The sequence below is a fragment of the Lepisma saccharinum genome, chromosome 16 (assembly GCF_977018435.1).
Source record: "Lepisma saccharinum chromosome 16, izLepSacc3.1, whole genome shotgun sequence".
In the NCBI taxonomy this organism is placed as follows: domain Eukaryota; kingdom Metazoa; phylum Arthropoda; class Insecta; order Zygentoma; family Lepismatidae; genus Lepisma; species Lepisma saccharinum.
In genome coordinates, this window is record NC_139244.1 from 6,636,009 (window position 1) to 6,654,633 (window position 18,625).

An 18,625-nucleotide genomic window follows, 5' to 3' on the forward strand; every position below is an offset into this window, starting at 1 on the left:
AGAGGGACAACGGCATGGCGTCTTTTCCCAGCTACAGAAGGTAAGCTGTTTTCCAAACTTTTAGCATGAGCTCATGTCGACGCAAATTAGGTAGATCTACCAAAAATTAACAGTGTACAAATATGCATGCATTCGTGTGAGGCGTGTGTTGCAAGATAAATTACACAAAATTCGAGTGCAGCGTCATGATGTACATCAACTGACAGGCGACGTTTTCATTATCTGGTTAGAGCATTCTTTGTTAAAGAAACAAGAATCTTGTATTTTTCTATGATTAATAGTTGAACTGTGTACAGTGTGTTTGTAACTCATTGAGAGTACATTAAATATCATAAGTGGTAAAGGATTTATGGTAATTTAAATTTTATTCAGAGTGACCTGTAGGGGGGCTTCCTCCAAAACAAAGGAAAAATACTGGTTGGGGTTCTCAGTTCTCCTGGAGCGTCATACGAAAATTACTTATACTCAGATGGGGTTTCTGACGTCATATTTTATTTGGGGTAGTTGATCTCCCCCGGCAAATTTCCTCCCACCTGCGCTTTCAGGCGCTGTGAGAGTGACCTGTGAGGGGGCTTCCTCCAAAGTAAGGGATAATACCGGTTGGAGTTCTCAGTTCTCCTGGAGCGTCATAATACTTCACCACTTCTGCTATGTAGATTCCCGAGTATAAAAATGATGTCACTGTTCAAGATCAACTGTTCAGTTTTTTGTCCATGATGAACGCTAATTTGGACATATTACAGCCAAATTTATAATTTTGTGGCCCCGACACTTATCTTGGCATCTTTTTGGAAGCCATTTTTTAATCCCGAGCCTCGAACCGGGTATCCTTCACTTTCAAGTTGTGATATGGACACACAGACTATTGAATCACTCCTTTTTTTACATCACGAATGTACCTTTTAATAGAAACTGCTGTAAACTTATTTTACAAGTTCAAATATGTAATAAAATTATGTTTCATACAATTTTAAGACATTTTTCTATTATTTACTAACCCAATTGAATATATTTTGTATGTTTATTGTCCTTATGTTATTGCGATATTTTCGATCTTTGTACAAAGTGATTTGGCAACACTGCAAAATAGCCATGAACTAAGATCAATGACAATTAAGCATTTTTCTTGGACGAATTTCATCGAAAAATTGTTCCTTTTTTCATTGCAAATGTATGGAAAACCTTGTGAAACAAATGTGAGTACTAATTAGCAAAGAAAGATTACAAAATACAAGATTTACTGCTACAAAATTTCCCATTGTTTGCAATGCTTGCAATGGAGCATGAAAATAATAAAAAAAAAGTGCCAATAATTTGAAAAAGTGCCCCACTGAAAAATGGAAGATTTAAATTTCCAATCTTAGCATAATTAATGCCCATATACCAGTGCATCTGAATGGACTTGTTATACCAGAATTTTATTCTTTTAAAGTTTGCACGCCTAGTCGCTACACACAATAAAAAATTCATGCATAATTCATGGAATTTCCACCCCGTAAGAATGCAGTTGCAAAGAGACCTACCTGGGATAGCCTTAAATTTTCACTCTGTGAAGAAACTAAAGACTGTGGAGAAGGAACAAACGCTTGTAGGTTCGGGCCAACCTCTTGAACTTTCCTCCACATGTTAAGTGCAGCTTGGTGTTTCGCTACTTTCTTGGAGCTCCCTTTGCCTGCAATACACACAACAGCTTATGTACCAGGTATCCAAAAAAGTTCATGCCGCTGGAACGAAAAGTGAAAGTCAAATGGCATGTGTCGGCAACCCTGTCTGGATGACATCAGAAGTTTACATTCCCGGCAATCGTCAGTCGGTGCAGAGTTGGGAGGTGTGTCGGTCGCATAGGCAGCAGGTCTGAAGAAACTACAATCCTGAAGGGAACATGTCAGTGTCAAAGGACATTTTACGGCCGTGTTTACTGTATGAGTTCAAATTTGGCAGCAATGCTGCAGCCGCTGCTCGAAAGATATGCTCCGCGTTTGGAGAGGCATCAGTGAGTGAGTGCACAGCGCGAAAGTGGTTCAGTCGCTTTGCATCGGGCGATGAGAGCCTCCAGAACAAGCCTCGAGCTGGACGCCCCGCCACTATCGACGAAGTACTGCTGAAGGAGATCATCGAGCGCGATCCACAGCAAACGTGCAAAGAACTTGCACAAGGGTTTGGAGTGACAGAGGAAACCATTCGATTTCTTCTGCACAACCTTGGGAAGTCTTGGAAGCTCAGTAAGTGGGTTCCTCACGTTTTGTCCGAGGAAAACCAACGCCAGCGGCTCACCATTTGCGCATCATTGCTGTCACGCCACAAGAAAGCCCCATTCCTGGACCAGATATTGACATGTGACGAGAAATGGGTGTTATACAGTAACCGCAAAAGGAAACATCATTGGTCGTCCCCTGGTTGTGTTGCATTGACCCCCAAAGAAAACATTCATCAACAGAAGGTTCTGCTCTGTGTTTGATGGACCAGCGCTGGTGTTGTGCACTTTGAATTGCTAGAGCATGGCAAAACCATCACATCCGAGGTGTACTCGTCCCAGTTGCAAAGGGTTGCAGCTGCACTACGACGAAGCAGCCAGCACTTGTCAACAGGAAAGGAGTGATCCTTCTTCAAGACAACGCTAGACCTCATACGGAGAAAGCGACCAAGGAGGTAATCAACACACTTGGTTGGGAAATTTTACCTCTTCCTCCTTATTCCCCGGACATTGCCTCATCTGACTTTCACTTGTTTTTGGCCATGGATAACCATTTGCGTGAGCAACAGTTCCTAAACCGAGATGATGTCACGCAGGTCATAGGACAATTGTTTTGCTCCTAGGGACCAGAACTTTTGCAAATGCGGGATTTATAAGCTTGTATCTCGTTGGGATAATGTAATTGAAGCTGAAGGAGCTTATTTTTCTGAATAAAATACATTTGCCAGAAATTACAGTGGCTTTATGTCTCACTGCAAAATACAGCATGAACTTTTTTGGATACCTGGTAGAAGATTATGCTAAATATGTTTTAAACATAACATTCCTACGTAACTAAACAATTTTCCCATTGGGAAATAATTCTTTCACCATTATTTTGCATCTGAAAATATACATGGTGTTCCAAAAAATGCTACACGAATCGAAGGTACTAGAAGGAGTATTCAGTGTGTGTGAATCTTTATTGCGAGGAATTTACATATGACAAGTTCAAAGTCTCTACCTTCACCTGGGGAGATACTTTACAGTGAACCACACACTTAGGAAAATATCCATCATGGAGAAGAGTGCATGTTCAATACATACATAAAGCTAAAGCATCAAACACATTAGTAATTAATAGGGCTAATTGCCAAAAAAATTATATTTAAAAAAATGCATTTATGACCTAATACATCCAAGAAAATGCCCTATAAACTTAGAAAAATGACCTAAAAATTCTGAAATATTTGTAAAACAAATTTATAAACTACCAACAGAAATTCAAATTAAAAATTAACGTTACAGTGTCAATCACATGTTCATTGCGTATGGTAGTACAAGTAAGAAAGTTCACTTTTTGTCATCTTTTACACTTCAAAGTACAGAGTTGCAGTACACAACGAAAATCATATGCAAATTTTCAAAAGTGAATGATTGTCTGTTTTCGGACAAGAGTGTCTTGTACATGGAAAAATTTCTCAACTTCCACCAACACAAGAGGAGCATACTTGAAAAGAACAATAACACTTGAGACACTTGCTGTTAATTCACTTTCAATTGCATGGAGTGCAAATTGCTTCCCTGACAAAATGTCCAATACAGAGCACAAAACTTTGTACCCCTTGTTTTTAACAATAATCAGTCTGGCGACAATATTTTTACAATCACATTGTTTGAGCTGAATTGTTACACAACAGCTTGTATCAACAATACTGCACAGAATTTCTTTCTTTCTTCAAACACAGTCATTCAGAACTACACTGAAGGCAATGAGACAAGAGTTGGGAACGTCTCTCCTTCAAAGGGTTACTTTCACCAAAATGTAGAAAAATGCATAAAATGACTTAAAATGGTCAAAAAATGACAAACAGTTTAAAAAGTTTAAAAAATGGCCTTTACTCCAAAAATTGTCAAAAAATTCAAACAAATGCTATAACAAAGGTATCCCAATTAATTCACTTACATGTAAAACACATTTCTATCTACTTATGCAATGTTTCTGCCTTACCAAAAAAAGAAGATGCATTTGCATCAAAATCCTAACACTAGATGAGTACAATGGTAAGTTTAGTCCCATTCTATGCAGAAATTGTAATGCTATCTTTGTTTAAATTTGGTGAATATATTTTGGGACACCCTGTATTAAGACATCAATAATTCAGGGTTAAGAAGTTAGATATAATTTCAAAACACAGACAGAGCCTCACCAAGAGTAGTGGCTAATGCTGTTAGCTTGTAAGCATTAGGTGGCCAGTTAGAACTCCAGTGTAAGGTGAACAGTAGGCCAGTCCCAATGAACCTATGTCAGCAAAAAATCATTATCTATTAAGATTTGAGTTCTTAAATTTGAAAATTACACTACCAGTTTCTGTACACAGTGAATTCAGACTAGAAATCATTTTTATGCTCTACTCACCCAGTACGGTATAACTGCACAATACGCATGCAATAGTAAAGTCCCGCTGGTGTGGCATTCCCTGCTCTGACACGAGTTCATACGAGGGTGCTGGCCATCTCTTCGCCATGCACATCTCTTGCAGGATGCCAATTGGGTTCTCAGGCAGTCTGCTGTCACTTGTAGGAGACCTTAGATCCATCCTACAACGAAGAAAAATCAACAATAAAACCTTCTTGTCAACAAAATTTCATCCACTTAAAGAATCACATGATTATACTTACGGTTGAAATGAACGCTTAACCAGGCTTACGCTTCGACACCAGTCTACTTAATGTGGTATTAGCCTCAACACCAAGCCTGTTTTCAGAATTAAATTTGAAATTACCCACAGCTCTAAACAATTTTATATCTTGAAAACTATTGATCTGTGAGCAGGGTAAATAAAAAATCATATTTTTTATTTTGAAAAATCATTTGATAAATATTTCTATATTTAAATTGGATTTCTTATTTTATTTTAAAAAACATGCTTAAAATTGCTTGTATGGTTTTTGGCATATGTGTTTTTCATACAAAGGCTTTTTCTAGTAAATGGCCCTGTAAAATATTTGAAAAGTTTGATTAAAGCAAATAAAAAATTATATGTAAATATACATTTTTCTGTTTCTGATGCTGTATATATGAACCTACTATGGAAATGTTTGTTGAGTGTGTTAATAAAACTACGTATAAAAATACCAGTAACATTTCTTCCAGTGAAAATAAAACATTCTGGATGTACTCTATAATTCGTAATTAACAATATTTTTATAGTCTTTGTAGCTTAATTTTGGTATAATTTTTTAATGGTAGTTTGCAAAATATCAACTGCCATGTTTATTTACAGTTTAATGATACTGACACTATTTACGCTTTAACATGATTAGTACTTAGTATATTTTTCTACAAAAAATGTTTGCTATTTTTGACTATAAAATTTATAGTCAAGATAAATTTTAGTGGGTTTACAGTTTACATATAGGGTGTCCCATATAGGATGCCGAATTAGAAAATTAAATAAAAATAGGAAAAATATCATGAAAATAGTTATATTTCACATATATGTAAGCAGTAACATCTCCCATTTACGTATGAAAGACAATGTCAGGCATATGTCCACCCCTACAGAGTCTACATGCATTTATACACTCAACAAAATTATTGATAACCCTCTCGCAGATGTCTGTCCTGATGCCTCCAATCACCCGTATGATTTCCGCCTTCAGTTCCAAAAGGGTTCGTGGTTTGTTGGTGTACACCTGTGATTTCACAAACCCTCATAAGAAGAAATCGCAGGGTGTACGATCACACTCCACCTGTCAAACCCCACAGTCGTTCTCAGCGGATGGATGGATTTCACGCTCCTGGATTATTCGAGGATCTTCGGAAGGAAACCACAACGAACGAGTGAAAACAATTGAGGCTACATTAATCAGCATGACAACAGATGCCAACTTTGATAAAAACAGGTCTGCCAATATATGGAACACCCTTTATTACACTTCCTTTTGTATGAGCTTCACCCCATCAGTACATATATTGTGTTTCCTTTCTTAGAGCCTAATAAACACCATTAAATGATTACGAGATTAATGTACTTTCACCAAAAGTGATTCTCATATCTACAAAACCCTTATGTCCATTATTATATAAATTATTTCTTCAAAGTGATTTAAATCACATTCAGTTGTCATAGTCAATAATGCCATGCTAATTAAAGATGAATTTGTTATTGCAAAATTAATTTTAAAAAAAAAACTAATTTAAGGTTGGGAACACTTCTGGCACATCAGCTGGCCATATTTGCACTGAACAAGTTGTCATCCAGTTATAGTTTTGGTTTACTGATTCGGTTGGACCTTTGGCTGTCACCCAGGGCAGCTGTTTTCAATTTTCCTCGCTAGGATATTAAAAATCTGGAAAAATTACATGGGCTTGGAATTCCTTCTAGAGCACTCATGTGAATTTTCGTGTGGTTTGGCTTTCACCGTTATCTAGATTTTATCAATAGTTTAATAGACTTGCATAATCACAAAACTTTGGACTGTTCTCCTACACGGTAAAGTAACAAACTTACTTTACTTCACAATAACACATTTCCACAAGCAAAATCAACTGAAAACATTCACAAATGACAAAATCTTCATAAACCAAGCAAAAGATTTCGCTTTCGTCAGGGGGTACAGAGGGTCAATGGTACTGCCAAAAGTATCAGACAAGCAACGTAAAGTAAAAGCAAATCAATTAATCAATCGACCATGCAAGTTCGCATCTTGTTAAATTCACTAAAAACAAGTACCTTATCTAGCTCTTATTTCGAATGTGAATTTCAACATTCCACGGTGTTGGAGCGATAAGCAGAGCTGATCTTCCTCGCAGTGTTGCCAGTGGATTATCACATCTGATGCATGCGAAGGTGTAGCCACAGTACTATTACTTGGGTCCAGTGTACAACTGACGACAAAAGTATTTGCAGGAGAACAAGAATGAAAACAATTTACCTACTGCTATCTTAGCAGACCAAAGTTTTCCAAGAAATTTTAAAATAAATTTTCAGCCAATTTAAACAGTTTAAAATGCTAAATTACATTTGCTACTTAAGTTCATGTAGAAATTCCAGCAAAAAATGTAGGCTCAAACAAGACTCAAACCTGAATCTCTGCCATGGCATACTGTGCCATTGTTCTACCAACAAAGCTACCAAACCAGCTTAGTTTTTGCTGTTGTAGTTTTACCTGGGTTAAAATCAAAGTTTTTCCCAGTTTAGTCAACACTGTCCATGAAGTATGTGAAGCAAGTGAAATTTTAATTTCCAAATCACTTTACTTTTCATGATTATTTCAGGTTAGTGTGAAGTCAGCTTACTGTGAAAACAAAACCAAGGGGATGAAAACTTATGAAGAATGATGTACTAATCAATTAACAATTAATGCATTAAGGTGTAAAACATCTCTTTTCAAGTTCAAATGTTATGTTATAATTTGACACGCTGGGAAAATATATCCAAATGGTCACACTTACCCAATGCCATTGCATGTCTGGGATGGGATTGCAGATGTTTTCGTTTCACCAACCAAGTTCTCCAGAACTACCTTTGCTGCATTCATCTTGGCTTCATCCTTCGTCTCTCCTGTTCCCGCTGCTGGAAGAGAAGATTTAGGGTTCTCGCATGTTAAAGAATAAAATTTGCTGGTGAAGAATACAGTAAATTCATGATTTTATGTTCCAAAATTTTCCATTTTTCCTCAATCACCAAGGTCCAAATGTTATTTTGTTTAGGAGATACATTCTATGGTGTTGGCAACTTGACAAATGGATACTAATTTGACGTTAGGTTCAATAGTGTTAATAAGTTTACTTTTTCAATGCAACTCAAATGTTATTATTAACTATTGCTCCAGCAGGGGACATTTTCTTGATATTGTTTCTAATTTTAATTTATTTAATATAATTCATCTTATGTAATAATATACACCTGTGTCTTTAATTTAAATTAAAGTTATTGACATTTTGCTTATGAGTGTTCGGTTTAACGCAATTAGTATTTTCTGTGTTCTTTCCCTTCATGGGTGTCTAAGAAACAAAATTTTGATGGAAATAAATTAGTAAAAATACCCCAGAATTGGAGTTCCTTCACTTCGGATCAAATATCTTTATTATTTGTGGTTTCTGTATACTATACGACACACGCTTTTAGAAGCGATATCGGGCGGGGCCACGCAGAGGGTGTGCGTGGCGGTCAGCCAATGGCAGGAGTGCAACGCTGTACAGTTAGGAGACTGCGGCGCGGAAGTTAAACGGCGTGTTCTGTATTTTTCTTGCACGCAAGAAGTTTTCATAAAACTCACCACTTAAGGTTCATCATAAGATGAGGAAAGACATTTTGAACCTGACTGTCCAAGTCCCATGAATTTCCGTCGCCTACAGCCGGAGTTATCGTTTGTTGAAGAAACAAGGGAAACATCAACTTTCATTTCCTTCCGCCTGTTTTTTTTTTTTTTTTTTTTCGTTGCCACCGTGTTGACACAACTGAGTTATTGTGTTAAATTTGCCTCGATATAAACAATGACCCTTCATTGTTCTGGGCGTTCTCGAACATTGAAAGTCTGGGTCAGTTTGGGTTCAGCGTTTTCGTAGCAAGGCCAGTGTAACATTATTCGCTCATCGTTCACTCCTGCGCCACAAAGAACAGTTTGTGAAAATATTAAATACAGCTTTCGTGCAATATTGTGTGTTCCGTATGATCTTTCTATTTTAAATAATGTCACTCTCAAAACCTAGCACCAGTAGTACAGGCACCAAGGGTGCAAAATCTAATCATTAACCTCCAGGAGAGTGACTCTGAAATGAGTGAAATCAGTGACACGGAGACAGAGGAAGACGACGAGAGCGGTGATGAATGAATACCTTCAAGTATCTTTCAGGTATGAGTTTCTCGTAAATGCTACAGTGATATGATATCACAATCCTGTGTAGAAATATTCACTATATTATTTCACTGTACTCATATATACTGTGCATGCATTATCAAAATAATGGACACATCGCGAATTTTCTGTCCTTCCCTTGTGCTAGCAGTTAGTTTGGCAACTGCGCAGTAGCACTGGAACTCATGTTCCTTCTAAAAGCGTGCGCCGTATAAAACCAATTATGTTACATAAAACATCAAAATCTATTTATTAAAAAAATCAATGTAATTCTCGAGGGATAGAGTCAGTTAAAGGCCCCAATCTAAATTTCAGGCTTTAAATTGTGCAGAGATGTGTCTAGTGCAACCAGCAAGGTACATTGGCTAATTTGCTGACCAGTCTGGTTTTGGGCATCAACTCTATATTATTATAATTGGTCTAGACTCATCACAACAATAAGGATTTGTGGTGAAGTGAAGAAACAGACAGCAGAACATAAATGAAACCCAATATTTAAACATAGATTTTCAGGCTTTGTAGTGTGCAATGCTAACCACTCTGCCACAGACCTTGGGTCAACTGCCTTCTCCAAGTGGACCTGTGCATAGATGTCTGCAGTTGTTGAACTTACACTGCATATAGCAAAGTTAACAGTTTGATGTCACTTGAAACAGCTGCTGGACAATGAAATTACTTACCATCAACCGCAACTCTGTAGAGTGGCTTTGTATCGTTAACCACCTCCTCCACTTGCACTAATTCGGCTGTTGGGGATGCAGTCGACATCCTCTCCAGCATCTCCTGAACCTTTGAAACATCTTTCTTTGAATTTGGTGTAGATGACATCTCCTGTTCAAGAAATCCGAACACACATTTACAAAACAATATTTATTTTGTACATTTTCGCACACATTTTTAGTGCACTGACACTTTCCTTTAATTACGTAGTAGGAATGGGACATATTAATCAGCACTCCAATTGATATTTGTTGATATAAGTATGACACTAAAATTACTGATAATTTTGCTAATCCGATATATCTATGAACTGCCTGTAACACAGTGCAAAATTATGCTATTTTGCTTATATTTTTACAAATGTCACCAAACAATTCACATCCCCTAGTTTTATTAAAGTGTCTAAAACTATATTCTGTTTCAAAAGCAAAACTCACTGAAGTCACCTGATTATCTACATTAAAAATAAAGTGGAGAAAAGTTTAATCCATGCGTGCCTGGTTGTTATATTATTTTCCTGTAGTTTACGGTTATTACAAGCATAAGAAAACAGTTTTTCTTTGTGACGTTTCAGGAGAACACACGCTCCTTTCATCAGACATTTATTTTAATTTGACTAAAGATAACATGTAAAGATGGTAAGTAAAGACAAAATGAAAATAAATGTGATGAAAGGAGCGTGTGTTCTCCTGAAACTGTTTTCTTATGCTGGTTGTTATATATTGGTTGTTTTAAGTTGATTCTATTTAAGAGTACGACACCTTCTGCAACTTTTCTTTCGGAATGAAATTTCTGCACAATTACTGCTTCCTGTAGTTCAATAAAAACAACAGCCCAAGTTCCTTTTGTTTTCTTACGATTTCATCATGCTACAAATGCAATCTTAACATGGTTCAATTTCGATTAACTTCTGTTAACACATACTGCGGAGTCTTGGCAATTACTTAAGAATTTGTTCAATATATGCTTTCGTAGTCAGGTTAGGCAGGTCAGGTTTGGTTTGGTTCTCTTAGCATTAAAATAAAGTCCCTAAATGCATTCCACTAAGGTTCAGATCTACTTCTACATTAATTCCCACTAGTCTACGATACCGTACTTACAGTCACATGTCAATGGAAAATGCATTGTCCATGGGAAGTGCACATGCTTGCGTACGGTCGAGTTGTTCTTTTCAACATAATAATTATTTTTCAAAATCAAAACAGTGCTCATTCCTTTAAGGAAGTTTCAAATTTCGTGAGACAATGTTTGCCAGCTAGGAGAATTTGAAAAGAAAAAAAATTGAACCATTACCAAAACAACCTCACATGTTCTACAAACGTTAATTCTTACTCATTTCCAAAACTTCAAATGCCTCTCCCCATCAATCGTGTTTTTTTCCATTTGTGCAACTTATTCGGCCGTTAAATAATGTAATTTTCGACATTCATGTATCTCCGTTGCACGATAACTCGTGCCACCATTACAATAGACTAATTGAATCAAATGTTCTGTGCGTTCGAATATGTAACCCCCTGTCAGTGTAGCAACCACCCGATCGTTTTACCAGATGACGTGTGAGCGTTTTTTTTTTCCAATTTAATTTTCTGTTTGCCTAACCTAACTGAACCTAACCTAACCTTCCGTGAATGGTTTGTGGATCAATTTTCGCTTAAAAACCTTCTGTGAATAGTTTGTGCGGTATTTTTTGGTTCATAAATTTTGAAACACTGCATATCAGCTGACGATAGACAACGTGAGTCAAGATTTATCCGCCATACAGCAACGACCAATAAATACTTGTAATGTTAAAAATTACGCTTTTTTCAGTGAAAAAACATAATCCCAAGTTGAAAAATGTTCCGCTATGCATATAAGGTACAAATGTAAATAATTGGAAAATAAACGAGTTAAATGTGTTTTCACAATATCTAACTGGTACCGTTGAAATTACTATCCCAACTTACGAACTGCTATGAACTGTTGATACTATTTTTGTGGAAAGTAATCATTATTATATTTCAAGTTGATTTTCTGCTAGTTTTGACCAATAGTGATGGTGAGGTTGAATGGTAATTAGATGAACGTCATGAAAGGTCGAACACAAACATGCAAGGAGACACAAAACACTAAGAGGATTATCTTGATTAGGGTTACAGGCGCCAGAGATTCATTTGCCTACAAGAATACAGTTTCCAGGGTGTACTATTCAGGAGGGAGGTTGGCATTCGAAAGTACCCTGTAAGAAAGATACGATGATTAGGTTTGATGAATTCCTTGCGTCCAAATCTCTTTCTACACATGGTAGAGGGAAATCTCGAGAGAGAGAAGGGGAGATACGTGTTAGCCAAACTCACCTAATGCCTTACGTTTGTACTGCCCACCCTAATTTATCAATATGGAGCACCGGTCGAAAAATTCTGGCGCTGTTCCTGCGAGAAACCTGGATCAAAACTAAAATCTTATGCTTGTACGCTACTTATATAGCAGCGTCCGACGGGAAAATCCCGTTTATCTTTGAGGCTGGCCTATTTCAGCCAATAAGCTAATGCATCCCACCTCCTTTCTTTGCTTCATTTCGAGTGAATAAGCAAGGACTGATCTTGTAAAAAATTTGACAGATACACACAACACAGATTTTATATATCCACGTGCAAGAAATTGGCTACATTATTCTAGTTTTAATTCTTACCACTTCCTTCATATAGAAATATTTCCAACGTGGCATTACTCAAACGTTGATGGAATTGCTTGCAAATTCTTAGACAAAGAACATGTCTTCACTAACCTGATTTTTTTATTTTCCTGGATATGAATTACCGGGTTGAGATATTCACCTTCAATCAACGATTTCTTTCTAATGACTATGGAGAATTGCACTTCATTGGAGTACAGCAATGGAAAATTGAAGAGAGAAACGACATTCCTGATTATTCTTATGATTATAGTACTACACAAATCTAAAAAGTTACCTTTAAGTCGCCTGACACAAAATCTCTTAACATGCTGTCAAATCTAAAATATTACAATTATTTTGTGCGATGTTTTCTGCAGATGAGCACATTGCACCAACAGCACACGTAAAAACTTATTCGATATACACGACGTTACGCAGATGGCATTAAGGATAGGAAGTGGGAATATTTGCGGCAGCTTCCATGTTTAATAGAAAACAGAAAACTTCCATTCGCGACAAATAACAACATTCATTTTACATTCTACAACCTAAATTCAAGAGTGCGCATTACCATATGTATGACTAATACCACCCCGTATTCCCAAACAAGGCAGTAGCATAGCCATTCGGTTGGTTAAAGTGATGAATTTCAGGGTGCGAAATACCGGGGGGGACGGGGGGGTGAATTCCGCCTACCAACGATATTTTCTTGAACCCCCCCCCCAAAACTCTTCCGGAGGGTGAGAATTTGTTTTAACAACAAACAATTAATTTGGGATTCGAATATACTTGATAACACAAAAAGAACGGACAAGAAAGAGCCTCATCTATAGACGGTGACGGTGTTAAAGGCGGAGCTACTGCGGAGCATGCGCACTCGTCTGGTCCCCCTCGAACATCCGGTTACGCTGAGGATGCTATGGACGTTAATATGAAAGGGCAAAGTGGAGATTCTTTTACAAGGAAATAGGGTGTCAGCTGTGTAGCATATGGTTGCACAGTTCGATCGGGAACAAATTTATTGAGTCAAGTATCACTTCGTAGGTTTCTGAAGGACGTAGAGAGGGAAACCTGTTGATACAAGCAGAACGAGAAAGAACTGGTAGCCGGGAAGGATTTTTACGACTTGCATTTTGTTACAAACATGTTGATCGTGTTGTGGTGAAAAGCACGCATCATAGTGAGGTTTCAAACCGAAGCGACACGCAACAGCAGTGGTTCGTACCGAAGTGACAAGCGACACAGGCCCATTTAGTCTATAAATAAGCATTTACCGCTCATGGGAAATCAAGTCTCAGGCGGCACAATACACGCCATTGGGATCAGGCGGCACAATACACGACATTGGGAATCTGAGCGACATGTGCAGCTTGTGTCGCTTCGGTTCGAAAAATTTCTTTGATCACTGAGGATTCACTTTATTTTAATTGGCACGGAGATTACACACCGAAGCGACAAGCAACAGCCCCTTTACTCTAAAAGAAACAATTCATCTTGCATACGAGTACAACAGAGCGAGGCGACACGATGTATGGTTCTGAGAAAACAACAGTCCAGTCCAAGCGACACGTAAGGAAGCTTTAAGACTGCAGCGATGCGTGTCTCATGGAAATCAATATTAAAAAATAAACAATACCTTCCGAACGACAAATTGCAGGTGTCGCTTGCCGCTCGGACTGAGCCGCTTTATCAGTACCGTGCATTGTGTTGCCCCGGCCTGTTATTTGCGCAAGCGTGACTTGTGAATGGTTTGCTTTAGATCGAATGCTTCTGTGCGAAACCCCGTTATCGCTTGTCGCTTCAATCTGAAAACTCCCTTGCTGCTTGAAGTAAATTCGTGCAAGTGAAAGTGGCATGCCATATCATAGGTTTTCCCTAAATCGCTCGGGCAGAAAGGCGACGTTGAAAGCACATATATTTACTATCATTTGTTATGTGTCATTACTTCTGCAGATTTGTTGGCGAAGATTCACTTAAGCATACTTTATAATATAATAATATCGCTTGTTTTATAGAATTATATTTCCCTCACTTTTCCATTTACAAAATAATTCAATATATATATATCTAAGCGTTCGTCGTGCGTGTATATGAGATACTTGTATGTACGTAGATTCTGTGGTACGTAGTTTGCTATACAACTGGCAGCCACAAAGACACGTCATATTTTAATAATCTGCTCTGCAGTTGATCATCCGACGGATTCTAGACGTCCACTCCTTCATAGTAGAACTTTAACAAATACCTTTCTTGACTATCATCGCATAACTGATTAAAACAAGTGTTCATTTCTTACTTCGTATGCTGGTGAATCTGCACTGGCAACAACGGGGACTGGCCTAAACCGGAAGTTCCGAGGGGACCGGGCAAAACCTCACCAATGTTTATGTTTACATTTTTAACCCGGTCTATTAGGACACTGAATCCAGCAATCCCCAGAACACAGAAATTAGACAGACTTATTTCGTCTCCATTTCTCATCGCCTTTCGTTAGCAGCCAGCAAGTGCAGTATACAGGCAGTACAAATAGAATTTCAGAGGGAAAAATGTCATCTACTAGTAAACAATAATTTTCTTATGTACCTGGAAATTAATGTTAATGAAGGTTTTACCAACAAATGTCAATAAAAATGTAACCAACAAATGTCAATAAAAATGTATGTTCAAAGTGTATAAACAGAGCATATAATTTGTGTGAAAAAAGAAAAACACCCTGTTTCATGCAACATTGTTATTCGTACAGGCAAGAGTTTCAATCTTCCTCGCATACAGCGCCACCGCTATTCGGGCAGTTTGCAACTTCGTAACAAGTTTGAACATGCAGGCGCACTCCCCGTCGAGCAGAATGCTGGCGTAGGTATTGTTGTAGGCCCATCGTCAATCTATCTATCAGCGTGTTCGAAATGGGCAAGGTGAAGGAACTTAGTTCCGATCTGAAAGATATTATAAATTTCTCCCTTAGAGATTATTCGTTAAGAAAAAATGGACAAACAGTCAATAAATCACACTCCACAGTTCAATACGAGGGTCACTATTTATATTTTGAGCCAGCCTAACAATGAAAAAACAGGAATTTGGCATTGAAAACTGCTTTATTGTTTTTCGAAGTATTCTCCTTTATGGTCAATACACTTTTGCATTCGTTCGAACCATTTGTCAAAGCAGTTTTTCCAATCTTCTTGAGACACCTCCATAATATGGTTTTTGAACGCATCAACGGCGTCTTCCGCCGACGAAAATCGTTGTCCACGCAATTTATTCTTGACATTCGGGAACAAGAAGTCATTGGGTGCCAAATCAGGACTGTACGGCGGATGACCCATCAATTCGATTTTTTGACTGTTCATAAAGTCGGTTGTTAGACGAGATGTGTGACAGCTGGCATTGTCTTGATGAACAATGATCCGACGGCGTTTGTTTTCCGTATTTGACCGAAGACCTCTGGCAAACAAATTGTTGTGTACCATTCAGAGTTGACCGTTCTACGTTCCTCTAAAGGCACAGTTGCCACATGACCAGTTTTCCCGAAAAAACAGGCAACCATTTGTTTCGATGTGCTTCGAGCGCGAACAACTTTTGTTGGATTGGGTTCATCTTGAAACACCCATACAGTCGACTGCTATTTACGTTCCGGCTCATATGCATATATCCATGATTCGTCACCTGTTACAATCTCATATACGTCTTTTGAAGCACCACGATTGTATTTATTGAGCATTTGTTTGCACCAATTGACGCGAGCGTCTTTTTGAGTTTTTGTCAAATTGTGTGGGATCCAACGAGAACATACCTTTCTCACAGCTAAATGATCATGTAATATTTTATATATGCTGGTGGAACTAATGCCTATGGTTGCCTCAATCTCACAGTATGTCACATGACGATCTTGCAGTATTAGGTTTTGCACAGCATCAATGTTTTCTTGAACAACTGATTTTGGACGACCTTCGCGAATCTCGTCAGTGAGCGAATGGCGGCCACGATTAAATTCGTTATACCAGCGTTTCACAGTGGCAAGGATGGGGCTTCATCGCCAAATGTGGAAGTAAGTTGATCGATGCACTCTTGTCTTGATAATCCACGTCGAAAATCGTAAAAAATCATCGCACGAAAATGTTCACGAGTTAATTCCATTTTATTGTTGTCGCGCAATCTGCAAGGCAACATAAACAACACAAATGAAGCTATTGACAAAACATTTGAAGTACGTTATGGTCAATAATGCCAGACGATTCCGTGCAAACGTCAAATCGCGCCTAACTTCATTCAGTGTTGTCAAGGCTCAAAATATAAATAGTGACCCTCGTACACAGTAAACAAATTTAGAGAGGAAGGTTCAACACAGAATGTGCCGAGAAAACCAAAAGAGAGACAGACGGTTGAATAAACGTGATGAACGCTTTATTTTAAAAAGACTAAAAGAGTGCGAGAAACTCCCCGACCAAGTGTTCCCCAGTTACGACCGTTAGTAGAAAATGTTGCTGGCAAAAGATGATGTCCGATCAAACTGTCCGACGTGCCTTGTGGAAGTATGGATATCATGGCAGAATACCACGAAAGAGGCCGTATGTAGATAAGGTACATCGCAGAAGAGACTCATTCGCGAAAGAGCACATCCACAAGGATCAGGAATTTTGGGATATTGTCATATGGTCAGACGAGTACAAGATAAATATATACAGGTCAGATGGGATAAACAGGGTCTGGAGAAAATCAAATAAAGACAATGATCACATTAACACAGTTCCAACAGTTAAACACGGTGGTGGGTCATTAATAATTTGGGCTGTATGTCGTCCAAAGGTGTTGGTACCATCCAGTTTATTGATGGTGTCAGTGGCGTGCCCAGGGGGGGGTTGGTGGGGGTTAAAACCCCCCCATTGGTTTCGTCATTTAAAAAAATTCAAAGCAGAAATACATTTTATTTCATAAATTGCCAATATTGTAAAATGTTTACATTTGGCAATGAGAAATGTATTGCTTCTTCAATTACTTTTGATAATATTGGAGTTGAGTTACAGCAATGCACAGGCATTCATTCATTCCTTAGTCACTGAAAAGGAAAGAGAATTTCCTTCTCAGTATGGTCAAGAAAAGAGCCGTACCCCTTGGAATGCGAACTGAAGGAATCCCTCCTCCCCTTTCTTTCACCCACGATGACCCTCTTAGGAGAATGACCCTCCCTTTCCTGTTACGACAGTGCTGCTAACTTCCCATTTCTTTCTTTCCCCTTCTTATACCATTTATACCAGCAGAGCAAAGTTCTGTGAGATTTGAATCACTACAATTAGTAGGCAAAGTAAGTCAAAATCTTATTTCGCACCTGGATGCATATTTATTTCAAAATATCAATAATTATAATAATAATAATAATTGTTGCAGGCAGTCAGTGGCGCAGGAACGGGGGGGTACAGGGGTACATTGTACCCCCCTAAATTTTTGAAGGGGGGTACTGTACCCCCCTAAATCCGTAAATCAAGTTGTACCCCCTGTACCCCCCTTGCTAATTTAACAGCAGACGCAAGGTGAAAGAACCTATGTTAAGTTCACCCAATAAAAAAAGTGTACAGTAGACTCGTGATTAACAAAGTCCCGATTAACCGTGGCTCCGGGTAAACCGAAGAAGTGTTTGGAAAACATCGCGCTTCATAACGCAACCCCCTGTTTGTTTATGGAGTCAAGTCACCGTCCGCGCTGCATGTGTTCGTTACATTGTCGGTGTATCCGATTGTTACGGTGGTGTTTAAGTCTGTGTAGGCCTATTCTAAGCGGAAAAAGTAATCTTCTCATTTATGTTGTAGTAGTAATAAATAATTACTATACAGTTTTAAGTGTTGTTTCGTCATTTACGACCTATTAGCACATTATCTCCGTATTTTCCGAGTTTTTCCGTATCCGAGGCAATCTCGGTCCCAATTAGCTCGGATAATCGCGTCTACTGTATATTGTTTATAACTTATAGGCCTAAACATTATCTTCCTTACCACAGAAATTCAAACCATTCTAAACTTATTCTACGGGCCTCCCGATGGCGCAGTGGTAGCATCGTCGCCTTGTAATCAAGGGGTCCCGTCTTCGATACCCGGTGGAGGCACAAGTGGTTCGGATCCCACTTTAAACTGTAGGTCCAGTCCCGATTAGCCTTACTGTGCATAAAGTGAACTTAAAACACCACCAAATCAAATAAACTTATTCTACTACATTGTGGT

General features: G+C 38.3%; 1 protein-coding gene across 5 annotated transcripts in view; it reads right to left on the bottom strand.

Annotated features, from left to right (window-relative positions):
- The window catches only part of LOC146000226 (protein Loquacious-like), a 36,136-nt gene extending 23,377 nt beyond the window's left edge, over positions 1-12,759 (bottom strand). For 2 of the 5 annotated variants that reach the window (XM_083137631.1, XM_083137627.1), the window contains exons 1-5: positions 12,432-12,458; positions 9,721-9,871; positions 7,635-7,755; positions 4,593-4,774; positions 1,524-1,672 (exon numbers count right to left, since the gene is read on the bottom strand). In XM_083137631.1, the coding sequence (XP_082993757.1) occupies positions 1,524-1,672; positions 4,593-4,774; positions 7,635-7,755; positions 9,721-9,871; positions 12,432-12,443 (615 nt within the window). In that variant the 5' untranslated portion in view covers positions 12,444-12,458. Of the gene's footprint in view, positions 1-1,523; positions 1,673-4,592; positions 4,775-7,634; positions 7,756-9,720; positions 9,872-12,096; positions 12,263-12,431; positions 12,459-12,527; positions 12,599-12,711 lie in introns of those variants that run through there. The other 3 variants (XM_083137628.1, XM_083137630.1, XM_083137629.1) reach the window with 3 other exon arrangements.
- Positions 12,760-18,625: the final 5,866 nt, after the last annotated feature.